The sequence below is a fragment of the Oreochromis aureus genome, linkage group 6 (assembly GCF_013358895.1).
Source record: "Oreochromis aureus strain Israel breed Guangdong linkage group 6, ZZ_aureus, whole genome shotgun sequence".
Classification (NCBI taxonomy): Eukaryota; Metazoa; Chordata; class Actinopteri; order Cichliformes; family Cichlidae; genus Oreochromis; species Oreochromis aureus.
In genome coordinates this window covers 12041399-12066981 of record NC_052947.1, presented here as the reverse complement: position 1 = coordinate 12066981, position 25583 = coordinate 12041399, and the positions used below count along the sequence as shown (strand labels likewise).

Here is a 25583-nt window from a genome sequence, read left to right as displayed (position 1 = left end):
ACGTTGGTTTGCGTCATTCTCTTTGCAGGTACATTGATGTTGGACAAATCTAATCCATTCAGTTGCTAATTCTGTGTGTTTTTTTAGAGGATGATCTTATTGGGTTGGATACCAGCTGCCACAGAGGATTGAGAGTGTGACAGTGAAACATGTATATGTGATTTTGGGGCTGATGACAGACAGACAGAAGGTCTCCTTGAGAGGACATAGAACTTTAACAGGATTGGAAATGGTACCGACCAGCTGTAAGAGGTAAGAGAGAAAGAGCAGGGGATGAGAGTCAAAGTGTGAAGAAGGAGGGGTGGCTACGCGAAGAGTAGTGTTGTCATTTAGTCACAAAGTTGACCAAGAACACATTTGTGTTTTGTTGCAGCAGCTTGGAAAAACATATAAGAAGGGTGAAATGAACATCTTAGAAAAGGAGCGAGCTTTGGGATCGAATTAAGCTAGACGCATCATCAAACGCTGCAAGCACAGCAGGGGGCCTTGGGATACACCCGTCTGAGAAATGGGTGGTGTGGGTGTGTGCTTGTGTGCTTATAGTTTTGTATCGGCCTAATAAACCACCCATCTGCAGTGAGAGAAGAGGAGTGGATGCTAGGAGCAGGGGGGTTACAGCACTCTTTATGCTCCATATTTACACCCCTTTCAAATGCACGGACCGACAGATACACAGTCCTGCCCAGAGGTTCTTTGATGCTTGTCGATACCGCTGCGTGATGATGTCATACGGCAGACAGCAAGGGAGGGAGGCATGATCAAAGGAAAGAGGGAGGGATGAAGACGCAGGAGAGCATATCCAAGACAACAACGGGACAAAGATGGCGACTGCTTCTGCAATGGGACGTCCACTGGCGTCCAGACCTCGGAATCACCACGATGAACTCAGGCAATGCAGCAGGTGTATTCACGTCCCTTATTCTAACAGGACGACCATCAGCATGACACACTGGAACCACCAAGCCAACCTCAGCCATCACTACCGCGGGGCTAGCACGGTAAGCCTTCCGTCTACCTTAGCCTTTCCTCCGCTGCCGTTAAATCATCAAACCCTCAAGACCCCGATGTCTGGTTACCATCACTTCATCCCAAGTATTCATCATGAGTTGCCATTCTTTCTAATAACACATTTTCTACCCATTTTGCTTCTTTTTCCTCAGCCCTTTCATCATGGTCTTTTTGGCCGTTAATATAGGCCTCTCTTTGCCATCAAAGGCAGCACATCAATTGCCTTGACTCCCAAGTGTATGTGTGAGGGTGAAAGAAAGGGAGAGAGGAGAGAAAAAAGAAGAACACCATGTATCAAAGATCAAGGCACGCTTTCATGCCTGTTTTTGGCCTTAGTTGGGTTTTTGCTTTTCCATCATCTTTCCATCCCTCTTTTTCCCCTGCCTGTTCTAGGGCTGCGGATGCTCTCCGAACCCCTCAACAATTTCCCCTGACCCTCAGTGGTCCAGATCCCACGTTCGCTGAAATCAGACGCTTTTGTGGGGAAATGGAAGCAAAGACATTTTTTTTCTGGTTTTCTTTGAAAATATTCTGTAGCTTGCAGGCTACTGGGCCAGAGCTCAGCCCCAATGATGACAATACGTGAAACAATATTTGAATAAGCAGCAGGAGGGCAGCCAGCTAATCCACTGTGGCTAATCCAGTATTGGTGCGGGCCATATTGGTTGCTGGAGTATTCAGCCCCATCACAATACACATCAGCGGGACGCCATGGCAGATATACTGACACTCTCACTACAGGCATGGCTGGGAAAGGCCAGCAGATGGATGGATAGGTGGATTGACGGATAGGTGGATAAATGATAGAGAGATAGATATAGATGGGAGTGTTGATACTGTGCTTTCTGTAGTTCACGTATTGTTTTGGTTGGCTTGTGTAACTTTGAGTATTGAAAGAAAAAAATGAAAACAGAGGGAAGTGTTTAAGTAGGAGGGTGATGAACATAAGCTTCAGCGCTAGCTGTCCTTCATACCTCTGTGGCAATGTTTGTGACTAATGTAATCGCAAATTCTCAGTGCAAAGTTGCCTGAAACGTTGACGCTATCCTACTCACTACTACATATCAAACATAATAAAAGGGCCCACTGTACAAGCTCAGCCTTATACTTTGTTTTAGAGCTCTTATTTCACCCGAATAAAATACTTGTCTCCAATTAATTTTCCTAAAGAGCAGGGGTGTGTTTCTCTTTTAAGGGGTATATAATGAAGATTTCACTTTCTCTGAGCATCTAAATGGGTCTTTGTGCTGGGAGGCCCCCAAGAGATAAGCCTGTTTCTGACAGGCCTCCGTACAGACGCCTAAATCTGCTGTGGCAGCTGGAACAAAGGGACCCCTGAGCTGGACCGGCTCACTGACAAAAAGCTCCGTCTCAGTAGTCTAAGAGGGTTGCCTCAATTTAGGAATTAATGATCTACTCTCGTCTTCACTGGGAAATTATTTTCATCACATTCTTAATGCTTGAAAAGCTCGTGAAAGGAGGACTGTGTTTTTACTGAAATTGAGAAAAGCTAGCAAGGGTGATCAGTCCATTATTGATCATTCATGTATCAATCACGTTATTCATCTGAATTAGTCCAGTGGCAACAGGTGCAGCAGAACACATTATTTGATTCTTGTTAGCCAAAACATACAGTAGGTTTGATTTTTACCTAAAAGTGTTTGGTGGATGAGTTTTCCTTACCCCAGTCTGGCATCTGACACCAGAGAGTGTAAAGGGCTGTGATCCGGGATATTGGGCTTTATGAATAAAAATGACTTCACTTCAAACATGATCTACTGAAAGCTTTTCCCAGGAGATATTTTGACACGTCAGAGGAGTAAAAGCACAGCACAGGTAATAAGCTTAATAATTGTTGAATACCATTTATCTTCTTTGATTCCAGAGTTCAGGCGTCATTGGTTCTGGCGCAGTGAGTTGAAAGGCGTCTTTGTCAGTTTTATTAGTAACAGCTGCTCCACTAATAATGCAATAAAAAAGTCAGTAAAGCCAATAAAACAAGATATATAAAAGGAATAAATGAGGCACAATGTGCTTAATGTTTAACAAACATATATGTTGTCTATGAGTAAAAATGCGTTGCATTGTCTTGTTGCATAAATGTAAAATGATGTGGAGCATATAGGCGTGCAGGAATATTCATTCTCTGAATGTCAGTTCCTACCATCCAAGTCTTTAAAATTCTAAAACTGAAACTGATAAGGAAAGCAATCAAGTACTGTGGATCTGTATCTATAAATGCACTATTCCTTACACTGAACACTATTTCAATCTGCATGTTTTTTCCTCTGTTTCCTGAATTCAGCTGCTTGACCTTCTTGAACAAACAAGTAGATTGGTTGTGATTTCCCTGTACACCTTGCACCTCATGGAGTTTTGGTGACGGTAGCCCATTGCTAGCTAAATCTTAACATACAGTCACATAAACTCTGAAAACTACACTCCAAAGCCACAAAAACTCAAGTCTAAACACAACTAATGATCATATAACTATTAAATCCATCCATCCATTTTCGTAGCGTTATCCAACTGAGTGTTGCAGGGGTGCTGGAGCCAATCCTATCTGTCAAATACCAAGATGTGGTTACTGGTATATCCACGTCTTAACCCTAGGCAAATCAGCGGTCAGTCAATGCAATACGATTTTATTACAGTTACTGCAATATTAAATATTCTACTTCTAGCCTTTTTTAACTTATATATTTTTGTAAAGCATCCTTGGATTACTTGAAAGGTGCTATGGTGCTATTGACAGACAGACAGATAGATAGATAGATAGATAGATAGATAGATAGATAGATAGATAGATAGATAGATAGATAGATAGATAGATAGATAGATAGATAGATAGATAGATAGATAGATAGATAGATAGATAGATAGATAGATAGATAGATAGATAGCACCAGGTGTATTAGTGGTCCCCTTGTGTGATGACCTTTTCAGCTTAGAGTACAGACCAGCAATACTCACACACATACATAGTTCAGATTCATTATAGATTCATAAGTACCAACATGCCCCCAACCCCTCCTCACCAAGACATCATAAAGGTCAAGTTCATCTTCGTCAGTATTCTCTCTTTGTCTTCTTCCCTCTCCCCTCATTGTCTCCGGGGGCACCACAGCAGCCCTAACAACACCAGCCTGTTACCACAAGAACGTGTATCTGCAGGTGCAATGAGTGTATGTGTGTTGACTGTTGATGATATAGGCCAAAATAATGTGCATACATTTCCATAATGAAGTGTGTTTGCCTTGGCTGTAAAGTCTGCCAATCAAACACACCGCCATTCGCTAAACAACCTTGCCGCCCGTCTTCATTACTGTCCTCTGAAAGCCTTCTCTGACAATTTCACAGCGATTATCTGTTTAGAGACGATTACATGGTTTTAAATGGCGCATGCCAAATAGAGTTTTAAAGTTAAAGTGCTGGAAATTTCACCGTGCTTTTTGTTGGATTCAACTGTACTCATCGAAAGGGCGGACAAAATTAAACAATGCTAACAAAATAATAATATCGTCGAAAAGTAAATATATTAAATTGGTACAGTGAACATGTGCAGAAATGAAAATCAAGATGAAGAAAATAATTTTGTTCTGGATATGTTGAAATAAACGGAGGCGTTTATTGTGTTGGGTTAGTCTAGAAATATGATTTTTTTTTATTAGCCTTTGAACGCAACATGTAGGCTGTATCGCAATATTAAGAGAGTTACATTTAAGGAGTATCAGCTCTTATAACATGACATAAGTGGAGCATTTACACAGCAGGATTTTCACATGTAGTAGTAAGTTTACATGAAATTGAGGGATCTGTTCTGTTTAGGTGCACACGGTTAATTCATGTGACTGGTAAAAGCTTTTTACCAACAGTGTCATAAGGGTTGAAAATATAGTGTTATATTGTTCTGCACAAATATACATGATTAAATAAAAGAACCGGATATACAAGAGGGTTACAAGTTATTTTTGAATTCCATATGAAACAATAAAAATAATAATTCAGTTCACTTTATTTATATTGCACCAATCACAGCAAAAGTCCCCTCGAGATGCTTTATATTGTAAGGTAACAGAAAACCCCCAACAATCAGTAAACCACTTATTACCAAGAACTTGGCAATAGTGGGAAGGACAAACTCCCTTTTAGCAAGAAGGATGATGGTGATGATGATTATTGTTATTATTTCCCAGCTTCGAGTTGTCATGAAGAAGCAGTGCATCGAGGAGTGGGCAGAGATGAGGACAGGTGTCTGGACCTCACCTGAGCCACCGGACCCTGCTCTCCTTCACATGGGACAGCTGGCCTGACAGCCCCTCAGGAGGCGTAGTAAGCTCCATGCATCCTTGGTTTGGTTTTATCTCCAAAGAGAGTAAATGCTGCTTCTTCTGAATTTACTGGCATGGGCTATTTTCATTTTCTGATTCAAATTCATACCAAAACCAATATGTTAATGGACATTTGAATTAGTGTATTTTCTCTTGTTTTTGCTGTTGTCAAAGACAAGGAGCGACGTGAATTGAAATCATTCTTGCTGATTATAGAAATTAAAAAAATTGGCAGTGTTTGCTGTAATTTCTTTAGTCCTGTTACTACTAAGACACATGACAGGTTCATCCACGTGTAAGGCAAATTTACATCATGCAGTAGCAAATGGCTCATATTAGATATTTGCAATACATCTGTGGAATAACATTTAATAAGGCCACGTTCAGGTGTTCTTTTTTTCCCACGAGCATATGGAAATATTGATTCAGCCTGATAACTGTAGTGCACCCCCCCCCCCCACACACACACCCCACACACACACACACACACACCCACACCCTTTTCTCTCTCTCTCCCTCTCTCTCTCTCTCCGTCCCTCCAGCAGCCGGTGGGAGCTCCGTGCTCCTGCATGACTGACAGCCCGGCGGAGAGGAGTGACATGCTCAGGTGGCGGCAGCGGCGTGCTCCCTCTGTCCTGTGAGTCACTCCGCCGGCAGAGATGAGCTCTTCGGACTGAACACCTGTTCAGACGCACAAGAGGTGAGTCGCGTTGTTTTGTCATCGCGCGTTGCTAAAAAACTGTCTCACCTTTAGACTTGCAGATTGCCTGGAGCAAAGTGAGCCGTAGCCTACCTGATCCTGTGGTCTATTGTGGTGCCCTGGTGCTGTTTGGGGATTCTGGCTCATTTATTTATTTGTTTGTTTTTTCCTTTTCATCCACATTTGTTTAATGTGCGTGACAGTGTACGGTGCAGTCGGCTTATCGTGAATAACTTTTTTATTGGAGTCTATTGAAAGGCTACCGTTTGTATTACACTTCCATTCATTTAGTGATATTGTGAAATTGCTCGTTGTTGCCGATGGGGGCGCCGTTGTGCACTTTTTTGGCTACCTTACTATAGAACGGAGAGATATAGAACCGACACGAAGCACAAACTCTTCTTCATAACTCATTTAATGTACCCACAGTGGTGAAAATTAACAAATAAACTAATGAATACATAAATAAATACTTCAAGTTTACTTTTTAACATGTCTTTCTCATTGTGTTGAGAAGCAGTAGTCCCAACTTTTTACTCCAGAAGAGTAAAAAGACTTTCACTATTTTTATAGCTACCTACATACAATCATTCTACACAAAGTCTCCATTACAATAATAATATAATCATATAATCTGTAATAATATTACACTTATGGTTCCAGATGGATTTTTTTCCTATGATACTTTTGCATGTTTGTTGATGATTTGTCTGCACTGTTACCTGCAACTAAGTAGGTTCATAAAGTGGTAATAATAGCAGTAAAGGGCCTGCGCTAACATACATTTCATAGTAATAATACATAATTCAAAATGCACTAATGCATCAGAGAATGGTTGAACATGGTCAGAAAATCACAAGTTGTAACTGGTTGCTGGCATCATTCAAAATAAGCCTTTGAATAGTGTCGTTACTACACTACCATATGGACCACTTTCTAAGTGCAAAGTCATTAAAATGTCAGAAGTAAGAAGAACCTAATTTCTCTTTGCTAAATTGCAGCATTTAGGTGCATTTCTAAAATAGGTGAAATTTACTTGGATATTTAAATCTTGTGCAGTTTGCACATTTTCCTTTTTCGATAAATGCTGTGGGGTCTAGTTGTACTTTACTACATTGACTTGGCAGTCATACTTTGAATTTGAAAAAACAAACAAACACATTTTCAGTAAATATCCCAGCATTTAATTTAAACAATTTGAATTAGCTCTACAGTCCTGCAGAATCAAAATGCTGCATCAGTCAGTTTTGCCTTGCATAGTAAATACTTTTACATTTCGTATATTTTTGTAACTACTGGGAAATTGTGCATGCACGCGTACTTATAATAACGTTGACGTATCGCTGCATTTATCGTGGATAAGATGAAAGAATCTCGGGTATTTTTTCGTGTGCTTGGCGTTTCTATCCGGCGCATTTCTAGAAACGTACTACGCTCCGCTCACAGTCGGCGTGCACTCACGTACTCACTCGCTCTGTATTATTGCTCTGAAAGCAGCCACCATGGGGAGTTAAGGACAAGACGACGGGTTATTTTCGTTAATATTTAATCTCAAAAAGCTATCCATATGCTGCGTTTTGGAGTACACTGTTCGCGCCAGTATCCCCAATGCAGCGGATTACGGGGAACGGGCTTTCAGAGACGGTAGGACGTAAACTTTTGTGGAAAACACGGGACGTTAACGGACCTAGCTAAGCTAGCCAGCTAATCAAAACTAGCTAACACATCAAGCTAGCTGGCGCTGCAGCCAGCAGAGTCAGAAACGTGCCCTCGCTTTCTTGTTTTGTTTGATCTTATGCGACTAGATTTGTTGGGGTTAAACAACAAGGAAGTTTGCGTTGCTTCTGTACAGATGTGCTCTTTACGAGTACGTTTATAGTTTCCTCTAGTGCTGAAGTTTTTTTTCCTTTTTTTTCCTCTTTTTTTTGCACGGAGGCCCGTGTTGTGTGGAGTTTGTTTCGGTGCCCATCCCCCACCGTCTTTGCAGGCCAAGATGAATGAGATTCTCACTTCAAAGCCCTGGCATTGGTGGTGGCATTGCTACAAGGCTAGCTAGCCATTTTAGCTTGTTAGCATTAGTTGGTTATTTGCAAAACAGTGTCCAGCAATACCGAGCGTGTGATTTGACAGGAGTTAGCGCTAAAGCTAGCTGCTACACAGGCGAAATAAACTTGTTGGTGAACTTAAGCTTGGACACTCAAGTAAAGCGCGTTGAGTTGGTCTTTGTTAAACTGGAGACTTAGTTGGAGAAATACGAGATTATTTAAACTGAGGTGTATTTGCTAGTAAGTTTAGATTCCAAGTTAACAAACTAGCAGTATTTTCAGTTTCTATTCTCATGAGTCTCATACTGTTAGTATCATACTGTTTTACTTCGTGTGTCTGCTCATCATCTAACGTTATTACTCAGTGATCTCTCGCACTCTAAATATATACATACTGTGTGCGTATTAGTGGTGTGACACAGTTCAGTGATGAGGTATGACTCAAGTCATCATTCTCACCTTAGCAATAATATTTGTGTTTGAGTCATCACCTTCCACTGCTACAACTAACTGCTTTTCTTGTTTCCATTGCAGGGTAAATTGTTTGCCAGCCAAGTCATTGCTAAAGGGGAATATCTGACCTCTGCCTTGTGCAATCAGAGACATGAGCGTTGTCAGAGAATTGCATGGGATCGGGTACAGGGGCGGGGGTGGGGTTGTGGCCTCCATGAGTGGCCCTACCCACTTTACAGAGGATGCGCCGCGGCCCCCGGTTCCTGGTGAGGAGGGCTCAGACGTGGACCCCCCAGTCCAGTCAGTCAACACCCGTCCAAACACCCTTTCCCAAACCGCAGGCTATCCCCTGTCGTCTAAAATGGGGGACCCGTCAAGTTATACACCCTCCTCGTCGTCTGCGACCCCACGTCGCCCTGACTTGGACTTGGGCTATGAACCTGAGGGCTCTGCTTCACCAACTCCTCCTTACCTGAAGTGGGCCGAGTCACTTCACTCCCTCCTGGATGACAGGGAAGGCACCCAGCTGTTCAGAACCTTCCTGTGCCAGGAAGGGTGTGCAGACCTTCTCGACTTCTGGTTTGCCTGCTCTGGGTTTAGGAAGACCAGCCAGGAGAAGAGGGCAAAGCTGGCCAAGGCTATCTACAGAAAGTATATCGTAGATGGAAATGGGATAGTCTCCAGGCAGATCAAAGCTGCCACCAAGAGCTTCATCAGAGACTGCGTGGGAAAGCCGCATCCAGACGCAGCCATTTTTGAACAGGTTATTAGAATTTTATATTGTAATATTTAATAGGAAAGCAGTCTAGTAGATACCGTTATTGATTCCTGACAGCTATTATTTCTTTTGTTTAAATGGTCAGATTTGGTTAAGGAATTGAAACCATTAAGGTGCCAATGCTAAGCAGTGTTCCAGGCCAACAGGTTAGGAAACTGAAACTGAATTGTGGATGTTGGCAAGATAGTTCGTGACAAAAAAAAATCAGACAGTGGCTTTCATATGGCTGTGCTTTCAGTTGACTGGTGCTGGGAACTTACGTTTTTCGCTCTTCTCACTGATACGCACTGGGTCTATTCCTGTCAAGTCGTTATAATTTCAGTGTCAATATTTACCCCTAGATTTGAGGAACTTAAAGCCATGTCTGCTTCCATCATGTCTATTTAACCAGCCCTTATACAGGTCAGATTTTGTAGTGAGCATATTTGTTTAAGAACATGGAAAGTAGCATATTTATAATTCACAGAGTTTGTTCTTGCATGTGTTCATTTCCATTGGGTATTTAAAACAATCTAAGAACAATGCACAGCAGCTTTTGCTGTCTTGAAACATGCGTTAGATATGTCAGGGCGCTTCAGTTCTGCTTCATTGACTTTAGGGTTTTATTTAGGGGGAGGGAACAGTGACTAAAACTATAAGCTAACTAGGGCTGCCACAAACGATTATTTTGATAGTCGACTAGTCACCGATTATTTTTGCGATTAGTCGACTAATCAGATCATGCATCGATTGGACGTAAAACTTACAGCTTGAAAATATGTTAAACGTTTATTTTGTGACCCAGAAAGAATAATAATAGTAATATTAAAACTAACTAGCTGCCGCCATTGTTGACAACTGCGCTGGGCCGCACTATGAATTCTGGGACACAGCTTCTTCTTCTTCGGGGTTTAACGGCAGCTGGCATCCTTTACATGCACTGCTGCCATCTTCTGTTTCAGTCCGTTATTACACTTTTAAATCCTACTACTTATTCCTGCGTCTTTTGTGATCTTACAAAGCTTCAAACGACGCGTCGACTATTAAATCAGTCGTCGACGATTTTGATAGTCGACGTAATCGTGACTAGTCGACTAATCGTGGCAGCTCTAAAGCTAACCCAGGTTCCCACGGTGTAAATGCAGTTATACTTCCTGAGTACCTCAATCCGTTTCTGATCTTCTGACAGTGTTCCTGTGGTTGACAGGAGGCATTCATCCTGACAGGAAAAGTAAAAGAGCAAGAGTCACGCACTTGTCGCTGTTTTGTTAAACCACAGATTTGTGTTTCCTTGTGCTTTATTTCTGCCTTAATGAGCAAACCACACCAAAGGATCATCTGCTCTTCTCTGCCCTCTTTAACCCTCAACACTTTCAGTTTTGTGTAGATGACTGCTCATTTTTATCTTCTTAATGTTGAGACCACATGTATACTCTATGAGACTTCTATCACCAGTCTTAAAGACTTGAGTCTCATAGAGTATACATAATAATGTTATGTTGAGTAAGAATGCATGGGTATTACTGTGATAGACCAAATGAAGCTTGTTTCAATTAGCTTTCTTTATAGCTGTTCCACAGACTTGCGTTTGATTTTATTTCCGTTGCTGTTTCTCTGCAAGTCATCAAAGTAATAAAAACCAAAGCTGTGTACTGTTCAACTAGAATTCAAACCAACTTGACTTGTGCCAAGCCACATCGAGGGATGTACATTGACCCTTTCAGGTTTATTGCTTGCATGTGGTTTGACACACATTGCTTTTTCAGTCTGGAATAGGTGTTAACCTAGCTGTGTAGTCTCTAACATAAATGCTGGTATATCCTGTGTAATTGTGTTGGTCTGTAATGAGTATCCATTTGGCATGAAACATATAGTTTGAAAGGGCAAAGCCTTTCAGTCTGGGAGCACTGTGTCACAGTGAGCTTAGTTAAAGGTGAGAAATAATGTCTTCGTTTTTATTGTACCAACTTGGTCTTTGTGTGTTCCAGGCTCAGACAGAGATCCAGACCATAATCGAGGAGAACACCTACCCTTTGTTCCTTAAGTCAGATCTGTACCTGGAGTACACACGGACAGGGGGAGAAAGCCCCAAGCCCAACCCCAGTGATCAGAGCCCTTCATCAGGACCAGCCAAGCCTGTTTCTGGGTATTTGCCTACACTCGCTGAGGATGAGGAGTGGAGGTGAGAAGAGAAAGAAACTTGAGACTTTGTGTTATTCCACATTTCAATTCTGATGCATTGCATAGGATTTAACTGTAAACTTCACTGATCTGTCTCAGCTGATCAGAACAGCTCTAACAAAGATTTGAAGCTCAGATTCATTTATCTAAATATTTTAATAACATAAATGTGATCTTAGGTGTGGAGGAGGAGGAGTGAGGGAAGTGGAGGAAGAAAAGGATGAGGACGACTGTGGAGACACACCAGCTTGCAGGTTGACTCAGACACTGCTGATGCAGACGGCACCACAGAGAGCCTCAGCCAGTAGGAGGAGGCAGGACAGCAGGGAGTACAGGTGTGTGTGTGTGTGTGTATACGCCTGCTGTTTTGCAATCATAACATAAATAATGTCTAAACATTTATTGAAACTTCCATGCGATGTCAGTGTTTTTTAAAAACATAGTCTAGATCTGAACGTTCTGTGCTAACCAGTCAGCTTCGATCCTTTGCATCTAGTGTTTCCCTTGTCCTGCAGTTGGACAGACTTGGACTGCAGCTGGTTATGTTTGTCTTTGGTTCTCTGGAGATCTGCTGCAAGCCCTAGACTCAGCTCTAAGTAGAACCCACAGCAGGTGGAGAGCTGATGCTGCTGGGCTGAGCTCTCTGAGACTTGCAGAACAGAACAGGGACCAACACTGCAGGGACCAGCTGCAGTCTAAGCGAGTGGACTCAGAATCGATCTGTTTGAGGAGGAACTTTGTGGAGAGGCTGTTGATTGTTTCTATGTATGTTCTTACTAAGTAGATATTGGGTTATGTTTGTTTGGGTTGGGTTATGTTATGTTTATTCATTTTTAAAATGCTTGAGTGCCCCTCCTTTCGCTTTCATACATGCATGTGCGCGTACATAATCACATGCCCTATCTTGTCCCGTGGGAAACAGTGGGTGTTTCTTGTCTCGTGTATAGCAGTGTAGTTGACCTAGTATTATGCAAGGGTAATATTTTGGAAATTAGAGTTTGTCATTTACAAACATTGTCAAAATACATCTATAATATTATTCATTATAATAAGTAATACATATATAATACCTGTTGAAATTCTTATAGTGGAAATATTCATGTGGGAAGGCTGAGACCTTTTTCTGTTAGCTTCTTTGTAACCCTTTCAAGATTGCAAATAGCTCTTTTCGGGGAATCTTTGCAGCACACCCACTTATATCAAGAGTAGGTGGCATTTTTTCTTACTGCGAAATCATGAACACAAGTCTTTCTTGAGAAGAGCAAATTTTGTGTGCAGCCAAACTTTCTGAGCCTTTTTTTTCCATTTTGTGTATTTAATCGGAACGCTTCACACTCCGTAGATTTTGAAGCCTTTAACACAGCTTTCATATCTCTTTATTTATTTTTTTAAAGCACAATTCACAAGCATCATATCAGACATGACTAAGACAAAAAAAAAAAAAAATGGTGCGAATGTTTTGTAAGAACCCCTGAAAATTTAACATGTCTCCTTCACATGAGTCACGATGTCTCAATTCTTCTTCAGGCCATGGAGAGAGCCGATAAACCCATACTACGCAAATATGGGCTATGCGCGGGCTCCAGCAACCAGTGCCAATGACAGTGAGCAGCAGAGCATGTCGAGCGATGCAGACACAATGTCACTGACCGACAGCAGTGTGTAAGTACTCAAAGACAACCTGCTGCACCTCGGACAGTACTACACTTTTGAGTTTTGTATAAATTTTACAGATCTGCAGTTGATTTTTGTTCATCTTTTTTTTCCCTTTGTGTTTGTGTAGAGATGGTATTCCTCCATACAGATATTGGAAACAGCATCGTAAAGAGATGCATGAAAGTGCCAAAGCCAACGGACGTGTGCCCCTACCTCATATACCTGTGAGTACAAACAGCAATTCCCTGTAATATCAGTTCTTGTATTGCTGCATGCACAGCGAAATATGTGCAGAATTTGACACTGGAATGCAGTTTTAAAGTTTTTCTGCACACTATTAGGCTTTTGTGAGAGTACAACTTTGTAATCTTTGCTAAATTCATACCCGTTTGTATTTTTCATACTTCTTTCTATGCTTAAGTGCTTTCAGTGTATCATTCAGACACGGATCGATGCATTGGAGAGCAGCTTGGTATCTTGCGCAGCGTAAAATATCATGACGATAATAAATAAGTGATGCACAAGTAAATAAATATGTTGAGTAAAGCCCTTCTTGTTGTTCTGGTTCAGCATTGTGATCGATGTGGGTTGAAAAGCTGTTTCATAAGTGTGTGTGTGTGTGTGTGTGTGTGTGTGTGTGTGTGGTCCTTGAGCGAATGCTGCAACAGGCTGTGAGAAGGATGAGTGGGGATGTTGGCAATGCCCAGACTGCACTGGTTGTAAATGTCTAGCAGAGATGGGTGTGTGGCACCAGTGACCTTTCATGGTGTTCTCACAACCCTGTTTAATTTGCATTTTTGCTCCCATTTGCTTTTTCCTAACCAGGACGTAGTACAGTAAGTGAGAATAGACTCAGTGGTAGAATTTTCGGTAGAAATTTATGGGGAGTTGGCAGGTTTGCATTTGTCAGCATGTGGAGGAGGCGGAGGGTGCTGCTAGGCCTTTTTTGATTAAAGCTGTGGTGGTGTAGTAACTGGAAGTGATGTCATCAGTTTGGCATATCGGCAGAAATTATGTGCTTTTGTTTCTACCACAGAACCATCAATCAGTGGAAGGTGAAACTGATTGTCAAGAAGTCAGCAATTATCTCATTGTTGCTGTTTTTTCCTGTGTTGAGGTTAAGGTTGTCAAGCTGTCAACTCCCCTCTGTGTGCTGGCTCATCTTGATTGGCAATGAGGCCTACCTTAGCAAACCTTTTAGTGTGGTTGGTGTTAAAACTAGCAGAGCAGTCATGTGTCTGCATCTTGAACAATAATGGGCTGAATACACACCCTTTAAGGCGATCTTGTATTCAGCATATTGTGTTGTTTTCTTCCTTTCTGGCCATCTGCCAGCTCTGTGTAAGAAAGCCCAAGATCCAGTTCCAGGTACCAGGTCCCACACGGAGCAGGTTCAGCTTCTCCACAAGCTGCTGTGGCGAGACAGTATAAAAAGTTGACTTGAATCAGTAGGATGCGTATGACTTTCTGTATTGCAGATGAGTCAGACTAAGGTGGTGCAGGCTGGATATAATGGCATCTTTTGTAGGCTGGTTTTCTCTGTATGCAAATTCTAGGGGTTAGAAGGGAGATGTGACTTATTATGTTGCAAGACAAGCCTTTCAAAGCATTTCACAGGTCTTGGGGTGAGGACTAGAGGGTGGTAGTCATTCAAACAAGCTGGGTCAGATTTCTTGGGCAAAAAATTATAGTGGTGCCGTTTAGACAAGTGGGAATGTTATTTTGTCTGAGAACGATGTTGAAAATGTCCTTGTAAAAACCTCTTTCAGTTGTTCTACACGTTCCTTCAGAACATGATCTGGTTGGCAGGTGACGACGGGACCCCTTTGTTGTTGGTGTATTGAGGTTATCTGGCAGTGCGAGGTCATTACAGCGTGTCTGATCGGTGGGCTTGTAGCCTGCTACTGTGTTGAACCCCTGCCAGAGGTGCTGTGTGTTTTTTGGTGTCAGTGAAGTGACTTGTGCGCACATTCCACGGTTTAAACTGGAAGTAAAGGTGCATCCCATGCAAAGCTGAGATCCTGGTGCACTACCAGCATGTTGGTCAAAATGAGTACAGCTAAAGTTCAGCAACTTATTTAAAAGTCAGCACTGGATTCTTAAAAATTCAGGATCAACTTATACACTGATTGAAATCACAAGCCCCATTAAAAACTAAAAGCACTCGATGTACAGACACTGAGAAGTGACATCTGAGAGGCATCTGATTGGCACCAGTTAAAGCTTTGGAATAAAACATATTTACATATTTCTATATTCTGGGTTTGAAGACGTTGGAGGAGTAGATGTTGCTCATAATTCGAGGTGGTCTTAAGGCAGTATTTATCTGCAAGTAGTTGAGAAGGAATTACCATAACTGTCACAAATTGCTATCACTGATTGTTTGCACACGTTAATTTTCCCCATTTGAATGTGTTAAATGCATATTAATTCATAAGTTTGTCATTTAAATTATGGCAGCAGACATATGCACCCATGTGTAGTATGTAATAATTTCTACTTGTGTCAATACACAGCGCACGTATCGAATGCCAAAGGACATCCACGTAGAGCCTGAGAGGTTTGCAGCAGAGCTCATCAGCAGGCTGGAGACGGTGCTCAGAGAGCGAGAGGCTCAGGAAAGACTCGAAGAGAGGCTGAAGAGAGTACGGCTGGTGAGTACACAATCGTGTATATATGCACCCTGCAATGTGATTTTAATTCTTCAAAATTAAAACTTTGTAAGTGAAAGAGAGAGTTGTTTCCATTTTAGTCAGCCTCCCTATGCAGCTCTGTCACTTCTATTCCAGACTAACAGCTAGCTTCTCATCTACAAGGAGATTTACACAGTAGAAATTTAGACAATGCATTATGCCATATATGCAGAAATGCCTGTGAACAGTTTAGTGATTGATTCTGCTCTCTTGCAGTAGCGTTGAATTGCATTAGGCAGCAACACATTGTTGTACCAAGTGACAAACATGATTCTTGCCAGAAAAGTTGCTATTTCTTTTTGCTGCGACCGGCCACGGTGAGAATTTAATATTACACTCAGTTAATCTGGTTCTAGCATTCCACTTTAACAGTGATTGCTTCTGTATAGACTCATTGCTGCTGGTGAGAGGAGAGACTATGCCATCAGGAGAAGAGAGAATCACTCTGGGATTATATATCGATAGTTTAATTATTGGTGATTCTAAGTCAGGTGAACTGGCACAACAGTATTTTTACATAAAGTTTGCCCAATTCTTTTTTTTAACTTTTTTTTTTTTTAGGTGTCAGGTTACTGCCACGAAGCCATCCGGCTTGTAATACATAGGCAGAAAGGCTGGGCAAAAAAAGAAACGCATTCATTAGCCTCCATCACCTTAATCGTTGTCTTCTGTATTGATGTACAACCCAGTTTAAAAATTGAAAAACTAAATATATTTTCTGTTCTTAACAGGAAGAAGAGGGGGATGATGCTGACGTCTCCATGACAACCTCAATGTCTTCTCATAGCATGTCTGTCCCCGTCCCCTCATCGTTTCCACCTCTTTATGGTGCCCGTTATTCCGAGACCACTGCTAACACTGCAACAGTCGCCACTTACGGCGGCCTGGTCCCCATAGACGATCCCCATGACGACGACCCAGAATCTATTTTGGATGAGCACGTACAGCGGGTGATGAGGACGCCAGGCTGCCAGTCGCCAGGGGCAAACAACAGCACCTTAGCAGGAGGGGGTCGACACACTCCTCCCAAATCATCGCGTTCACCTGACGGGGGAATCGGGCCGCCTCACTACCCTGCACACCGAGGTGCAGGTCACAGTCTGCCTGCTGCTGGAGTCAAAGGTAAGAGGCTGTGAAAGGGAGGGAGAAATGGTTGAGTACGATTTCCAAAGCACTTCAGCAGCAAACAGACTATCTAAATGTGGGCCCAGGTTACTCTCTGTATTAAGCATGGAGACTGACTGCCCCATAATACCCCCAATACCACATGTCTCTAAAGCAACTCTCCAACGGACACAGTTACATGTCCTCTCTAGTTCTACAGACACATTTGGAAAAAGTGCAGACTTTGTCTTACATTGCACAATTTTGGGTAAATTATTTCTACAAACATTAAAAATTATTTATTTGCGGAACTGTGCATTAGAAATTAATGCTGATACTTCAACATTATACCTGGTTCATATCCTGTGTCCCTGTCTTTTTAAGGGTGTTTTGTTTTTTTGGAGACTGTATTCCCCAGCCCTACTGTACACTGTAGTTTTTGGCAAATGTAACTTCAAGTAGCAAGAAATAGTTGTTATTCTGCTCTAGTGTTTGTGTTGCTGTGGAATAATGTGCTGTTGTTGCTCTGTTTAATATTGATGTTGGTATAACAGAGTAGGCTTAACTTGTGCTCATTATATTGAGCTAATGTGAAGATATGGAGTCTTGAGATTTTTAATGGACCTTTACAACACAGAGGAAGGAACTATAATATGCTTGGACTAATTAGTGCATCCTGTTACTAAAAATTTTAATGGCAAGCCATAACTGGCTCTTCAGGTGAAATAGCACAGATGTCAGTGCTGTGAGTTTCCATTTACTTTACTGATTCCATCTCAGGTATGCATCACCACAAGCCGTTGTACCACCACAGAGGAAGGGATGGGCCAGAGGAAGCGGGTAGTAGGTCTCAGCCCAACTTCCTGTGGAATGGAGAGTCAGCCAATCAGTATGCCGGGAGAAGTCGAAACTACGCTGACGGAGCTGGAGCCAGCACACTCGAGGGGATGGGTTATAGGTAAGCGTGTGCACTTGGTCTATAGGAAGTTGTATGGAAGGGGAACAGCTCTGCAGAGGATTGTAGAAACTGCACAAGGCATCACTAACTTCCACCTACCAGCTTTGAGTGACATCTTCACCTCTTTGCTGCTTGCATACAACTCAAAAACCCTTTAACCTAACCCTAGTGGGGTTAGGTTAATTGATGAATCTCAATTGCCCATAGGTGTGAAAGTGAGTGCCAATGGTTGTCTGTCTCTGTGTGTTTGTCCTGTGACAGGTACACCCTGGGATAGGCTCCACTTTGCATACATTTGTATTCCTTAATGTATTATACTACTATTAAGCACAAGTCCGTATCCTGGCAGTGCCCTAGTGGCAGTAAAGTATATTATCTTGTCTATGCTGTTAGGTAATCAGATGACTCCAACTGTTTTTTGTTTTTGTTTGTTACCTGTTTGTTCTGCAGTAGTAAAGGCAGCACACTATCACGGCGAGGTTGTAAGAAGACATCAGAGGCATCGGGGAAAGGTGACGAGAGTGGGCGTGGCCTGGAGGCACAAGTACCAATGGAGGATTTGGAGAGAAACCAGAAGATCCTGCAATGGATGATGGATGGAGACAGACAGAGAAAGAGTTCCCATGGGTGAGTCATTTTATATTTAAAGCTGACAGTAATTTATAGTTGTTGCAATTTTTAAAATTCTTCAGATCAAATAATGAAATAAAAATTAAATTAGGAATACAGGTGATGTGCTTTCTTTCTCATCAGATATATTGTATTGAAAATACCACAGTTTTTTTTTATTTGGCAGTGGTTTGGCATTGATATTTTACTTGGCAAAAAAGAAGAACACTTTGTGTTGTTGGTCGCCATTTAAAGCAGAGAGTCAAAGTAAAAGCAGACTCTGCTCTTAGCAAAGTGAATTTCTCAGTGACCTTATAGATGACACTTTGATAACGGCAAATGGAATCTGCGATTGTGCCCACAGCTAAGCAATAACCTGGCTAATGATTACTCTTTATTATTAACCCATGACCATATAACTGTGTGTGCGGGCACTAGTCAGCTGGCATACATAACAGACCTGTGCCAGCAAGATTAACGGCAAGGCCGCCCTCCAGCAGTAGGTGTGTTACAGATTGCCCGTGTTCTGCTCTAACATGGAAGGAACTTGATGCACATGTTGTCAGTAACAACGCAAATGAAGTATAACTTTATTTGTGACAGTTTAATTCTCTTCACTAGTGATGCTAAAAAGGAGTTTTTGTGTACAACACCATGTGGCAGATGCCCATTCCCTTCAAACAGGATCAGAAAGACATAGATATCTTAGAAATATTTAACATTTACTGCAAATGAATGGAATTTGGAGCCTACTAATAAATGAGAGTAAAGTGATATTATTTAGCCAGCATCGGAGAGGGAGAATCTCACAGGGGAGCACATGGATACATCGAACAAATCATTTCTGCTTATGTTGGGGGTTATTCTTCTTCAGGTTTTAAATGTTTGTCCTGAGTAACGCATACTCGCTATATCAAGAACCAGTATTTCGGTGGTTCTTGATATAGCGATCAATAAAGCAATCATATAGGGATCAATGAGACTATGCTTAGCATAGTCTCATATTGTGAGGCTCTAGTTCCTGTGCCCATTTTAATGCAGGCAATTCTCTTGTTTTTTCAGAGGGAGCACCAGTAGCTCAAGGAGGACAGGAACCAGCAGCGAATCGCCACGTCCAGCTTCAGTGGAGCGGCCTGGAGCTGTGCACCCCTGGGTCTCTGCGCAACTACGTAACCCTTCTTCAGTGTCCACCGCTATCCCCGGCTCATCATCCACCCAAGTCCAGCCTTCTCATCCCTTCATCCAGGACCCAGCTATGCCCCCCAACCCAGCTCCCAATCCCCTCACCCAGCTGGAGGAGGCTAGACGGAGGCTGGAGGAGGAGAGGAGGAGGGCTGCACTACAACAGGTCAAGCCTAGGTACGTGTCAGGTCAAATTCTGTGTACTCGATTATTGTTATTATTTTTAATGTTTATTTTTTGTGTGTTTAACGTGTATTTTTTCCATCTCAGGCACAAGTCTGGAAAGCGTCAAGTGTGCGAGAACATGACAGTGGCTTACTACTTTTGTGGAGAACCAATTCCATATCGAACATCTGTCAAAGGCCGTGTAGTGACTTTGGGCCAGTTCAAGGAGCTGCTTACCAAAAAGGGCCACTACAGGTAAATACATAGACAGGTTTTAAAAAGCCATAAGTGTGTGTGGGAATGTTAAAGATGTGCTCTTACACTTGTGCTTGTGTGCAGGTTCTATTTCAAGAAAGTGAGCGACGAGTTTGACTGTGGTGTGGTGTTCGAGGAGGTTCGTGACGATGACGCAATCTTGCCTATCTTCGAGGAGAAGATCGTCGGGAAGGTGGAGAAAGTTGACTGAAATTTTGGGAACATGAAAACAAATCAAATGGCATGAAAAAGAGGAAGAAAACATTGAGGTGGGATTGAAATTCACCTGCCAGAAAACGAACAACGGGAAGTAGAAAGGCGGAAGGAGTAACGTGCGACCGAATGGAGATTGCGCTGCATAGTCGAAGCTCGAGCGTTAAGGAGGCGGTTATATTTACGGGACATCAACGCCTGGATCCAAACCCACATAAAGCAAAGAAGCTCAGTCAGATGATACAGCGGGTAGTAGAAGAACATAAATTATTTCACCTGTCCTGTCTCCACTGTGGACGATCAAGGAGAGCTGTTCAGGTATGTCTGACCAGTCTTCCACTTCTACTGCAATGGATGGGAAAAGGGTGAGGGGACTGCTGAAGGAGAGAGGTTTAAAGTAGTCTTCCACTTCTGCTCTGGAGGAGCCCGTCCTCCGCAGACCATTACGATGCTGCTACATTACCACGGAAACTCTTCAATCGGTGCTCAGGACGGTAAAGGAAGCAGTTTTGTTCCTCTAGGGAGTCTAGCTGCCTTTTGCTGTCTCTGTTCCTCATCAGCTGGTGACAGAAGATTTTTGGGGAGTGGAACATTTAGCCTGCCTCTCGTTGACTTCATAGCCTCAGAACAGAGAAACCTGCTCACCCTCAATTCCTAGAAGTCACGTAGTGATCTCTCACATCACCTTGTTCAGACAACAGTTCTCTGCTTAACTTGTTTACCGTATTTTTAATAAGACAAGTATTCTAGCTACTTGTTTTCATTTTATTTGAATCGTGTATGTACAAGGCAGGTACTATTACTTATTATTGCAGCTTAATTTCGTCATATCTCAGACTTAATGTTGTATTATTGTGTATGTTTTGAAGCTAGTTCATTAGTCATTTCAGGGCAGCCGATTTGTTTGTTTTTTTCCCAGTATACCACATCACTGCACCTCAGCTCTGTACTGTTTACCTTTGAGTGTGCAGTCGTGTTCTACTGCGGGAGGATTTTTAAATATAGGATTTTTTTTTTTATTACCCTCAAAAAAGACCACAATATATAATTTTTTTTAACGGTCACACTGTCCCCTTGTGTAACTTTAGAAGTCTTCTGCTATATCAAAAGCCTGCGCACAGAACTCCAAGCTCAGTCTAGGTGCCTGCCTGCCTGCCTGCCTGGCCAGTGCCATTACTACATATCTACAGTGCTTATTCTGAAGCGTTAAGTGTCCATCGTGTACACCTGAACTCAGCCAAAGAGTGTAGTGTGATCCCCCTTCGCCTACATACACGTGTATGTGCAGTCCACAGCTATCTAATGTGTGTTTTTTGACAGAACTGTGAGGGAATGTAGTATTTCCTCCTACATCTTTAAACTCTGTAGAGGAACACTGAGTTTAAAAACTGCAGGGTTTTTTTTTTTTTTTTTTTTTTTTTTTGCCTTTCTCCAAATTAAATTAATAGTTTGACATTAGAAATTTTCACCAGGAATACTGTGATAAGTTAATACAGCTCATATATCTAAGCGGTAAATGCAAAGCTAAAGCCAGCAGTTGTTAGTTTATAGTTTACTAGGAAGATTGGACCTACCCTGGCTCTTACGTGAGTTAAACTACGTGAGTTTTAACTACAAGTTAATTTAATTTAATTATCAGTTATTTGTTGTTCATTGGTTTATAAGAAGGGTGGCACCAGTGATGAAATTCTGGGTCAGTGGCGGTGTTTAAAATAGTTTGGTTGATAGCTGATTGTTAGTTTTTGTTTATTTATTTATTTTGTTTTTGTCATTCTAAACTGTTTAAAGGTTTTTGAGATCTTTATCACACTATCTCAGCACAAAATTGGTGACACGGTAGATGATTCAAAATATGCCAGTATTGATATTTGGTTGATCTGTGGATTGCTAGTTTATTAGATATAAATTGATGATTCAGAGGACCTATCACGATTGCCTAGAGCCTGATGAGCTGTCTAATAACTACTCGCTTTTGCGGGTGGGGAAAAACAGATTTGAGGTGGGAGTAAGATTGTAAGATCGTAATGATTGTAAGGCCTTCAGCTCAGGTTATAGATCCATGCTGATTAGGAAACGCTGAAAGGCGCTGGGAGGCAGACTGTGAAATGTAGACAGAGCCAGGCGAGATGTCTTCTATTCTAAGCTCAGCTAATTGCCTATAGCTTCACGTTTACTGTATAGACACGAGGAGTGTTACACATTTGGTCACTTTTTTGTTATGAAAACAGCAGAGTGAATTTTTCAAAATGTCAAGCTAGTCTTTTAACCTGCTTGTGTTTGTACCATAACGCAGTAAAGCCTTGAGGTCAGAATATAAAGCGCAGTGCAAACGTTGCACTGAGGGCACACCAGCTACGTAAGCCGAATGTAACTTGATGAATTTTTAAAAAAAAATTATTATTATTATTTTTTTTTTACTTTGGTCCACCATATCCTCGAAGGATCGATCATGTCAGCTACTTGAGCACAGGTTCACTATTGATCTGTTCACCTGATTGTTTTGTGTCCTCGATGCTGATTGTTAATTGAATGTGTTGCATTAATGTCAAATAGAAATCATCCTGGGTTTGGCCCAGCAAGAGGAGCATAGGATCAGAAAATGTTTGTCCTTACTCCAACCCATTATGCCTTCAGTATGAAATAAAAAATTTAGAAATGTATTTGTTTATAAGAAAAAAATGTAATTTTAATAATCAGCGAGCATGTTCTTTATAAGGAATGTTTCCAGATGAATTGAACTGTCTATTTTGGTTTAATGTTTATGTGCAAACTGCTTTTGGCCCTCTGATATATTTTGCATCTGTTTTATTAGAAAGAGCACCCAGGGACAGTTGAATGACTACATTGAGTTGTTTCTTGAGATTTATGATTTGATGGACAAGAACAAATAACTGCATCTGTTGCGTTGTTGATTTGTGTGAAACACAGTGCCTTTAACCTTTCAAAAATGTGTTTATTGAAACCAATCCATGCTTTTTATTATTAGTTTTAATCATCACTCAGTCCCATTTGTATTTTTAGCTGCAGTCATGCTATTTCTCACTTCTGTTCTGATCAACCCTCTGCTGTAAATATGTACATTATCATTTCATACGTGTCTTCAGACCTGCACCAAATGTCCATGGTGTTTTCTGTTTTGTTTTTCTTTTTCCAACGCCAAGATGTCACTGTGCTGGTTCCACTTGTACATTTCTTTTAAAAGGGTACTTCATAATAAAGATGTTGAATAAATTCATCCTCAACTTTATTTTTGAGGTTAAATGTATTTTATATGGCTTTCTCTTTTTGCCTTAAACTAAAAGTCTTAACTTTCAGATGCTTTGCACTTGTACACCACTGCAGTTTGGTTTCTGCATTTATGTGATAGCTGTAGCTGGTGATGGAAAAACACTAAAATATTCAGGCAACCTTTAACAATGACACGTACACTCATGAGCCACTTCATTGGATGAACTTGTTGTGAGATAAAATCAGTATTTTGAGTATACATACAGCATACTTGCGTGTGTGTGTATGTATATATAGACTCTGTATAAGGGCTGTATATACGTACACTCACTAGCTTCTGCAATAGGTATACCTTACTACTATTAGTGTGGACCCCTTTTACCTTTTAACTGTCTTAATTCTTCATGGCACAGATTGAACAAGTTTCTGGAAGCATTGCTCAGAGATTTTGGTCCATATTTACATGATAGCATCACGCTGCACATTCATGATGTGACATCCCAGAGGTGCTCTATTGGGTTGAGATCTGATGACTGTGGATGTCATTTGAGTACAGTGAACTCACTGTCAAGTTCATGAAACCAGTTTGAGATGATTTGAGCTTTGTGACATGGTGCGCTATCCATAAAGGGATTGACATGGTCATCAACAGTACTCAGGTAAGCTGTGGCATTTCCCCACACTATTACTCCACCACTAGCAGCCTGCATTGTTGATACAAGGAAGTTTGGATCTGTGCTGTCATGTTGTTTATACCAAATTCTGACATCACTACCCAAATATTGCAGCTGAAATTGAGACTCATCAGACTAGACAACATTTTTCAAACTCCTCTGGTATTTCAAACGCCCCATTTTGGTGAGAATAGGCAAATTGTAAGCCTCAGCTGACAGGAGTGTTACCCTGTGTGGTCTTCTGCTGCTTTAGCCCATCTGCTTCAAGGTTCACTGTGTTCCACATTCACAGATACTCTTATTCTGGATATTTTCTTCTTTTTCAGATCATTAAATCACCTTTCTTCCTTGTTCTGATGCTCAGTTCGAACTTCAGCAGGTCATCTTGACATGTCTATATGCACCAAGTTTCTGCCATGTGATTGGCTGATTAGACACTGTATTTGTGTTAATGAGCAGTTAAACAGCTCTAATTAATAAAGTCGGACCTGATTTATTTTAAGACAAGAACTGAATGTCTTTATATCAGTTATAGCTTCGTTCACTAGTGTATGATTTATAAAAATGTCCTCCTAGAAGCAAATATTGATCCTTAGCTGGGCAGTGTCTACAGGCACTTATTTAGCTTAATTAATTGAAACACTATCTAAGAAAATTTAAATTAGAATGATTTCAATAATCATACATGTCTCCAATATCAATACTTGTTCCATCAGTGGACAGGGAATGTGGGTGTAAATGTATCATTAGGAAAATATCCTTTTAATGAAGTACCCATCCAACTATAAATATAACTTTCTGTTGCATATAGTTAATGTACTCAGCATCTTACCAAATGCCTGTCATGTATTTATATTTAAAGGCAAAACAGCTCAAACTCATCCACTTTGCTTTCATGTCCACAGGTGTCACATGTGACGCACCGTCTCCAGCAGCAGGTGGAGTTAGGTCTCCATGACCTAAAAAGGAAAAGGAGAATTGCTGGACAAACTTAATTAGATTATGTCAGGTTTAAAAAAAAAGAAAAAAAAATTAAGTCAGATCAATCCAACAGATTTAAGTCACACACAACACAAAATAAATTAACCTTAACTTTCACTTAAATAAAAAAAATATTTAAAAAAATATTTAAAGAGAGCAAGTTAAGGAAAAAGGTTGTAAGTTCAAGTTGACAGAACCCCCCCAAATATACCACCGTCATTTGTCGCGCTGTCTCAAATGAATAAACTCTTATGCTTGACTGATACTTATTTACTATTATTATTATTATTTTCGAGTCATCGGCTCAGAGTATTGTGTTGTAAAGAGATAACCTTTCCAATGAATAGAAGGTCAATTTATACCAATTACAAAAACTAATAAAACAATGGC

At 41.2% G+C, this 25583-nt stretch overlaps 1 protein-coding gene across 2 annotated transcripts; it reads left to right on the top strand.

Moving 5' to 3' along the window:
* Positions 1–7515: 7515 nt before the first annotated feature.
* On the top strand, positions 7516–23557 carry LOC116329980 (axin-1-like). 2 transcript variants are annotated; one of them, XM_031752125.2, is made up of 13 exons: positions 7516–7683; positions 8619–9300; positions 11283–11476; positions 11655–11810; positions 13003–13137; positions 13259–13355; positions 15648–15785; positions 16556–16946; positions 17709–17886; positions 18340–18513; positions 19558–19854; positions 19948–20097; positions 20182–23557. In XM_031752125.2, the coding sequence occupies exons 2-13, from the start codon at positions 8689–8691 to the stop codon at positions 20306–20308; spliced, it is 2649 nt and encodes an 882-aa protein (XP_031607985.1). In that variant the 5' UTR covers positions 7516–7683; positions 8619–8688; the 3' UTR covers positions 20309–23557. The 2 variants fall into 2 exon arrangements, with proteins under 2 accessions (XP_031607985.1, XP_031607984.1); XM_031752124.2 differs by having other exon boundaries at positions 18337–18513.
* Positions 23558–25583: the final 2026 nt, after the last annotated feature.

Excerpts from the sequence above, each read along its gene's own strand:
- LOC116329980 (XM_031752124.2), top strand. The coding sequence starts at position 8,689 with ATGAGCGTTGTCAGAGAATTGCATGGGATCGGGTACAGGGGCGGGGGT. Across the intron at positions 11,811-13,002 it reads CAGGACAGCAGGGAGTACAG|GCCATGGAGAGAGCCGATAA; the intron begins GTGTGTGTGTGT and ends ATTCTTCTTCAG. Across the intron at positions 15,786-16,555 it reads GGCTGAAGAGAGTACGGCTG|GAAGAAGAGGGGGATGATGC; the intron begins GTGAGTACACAA and ends TGTTCTTAACAG.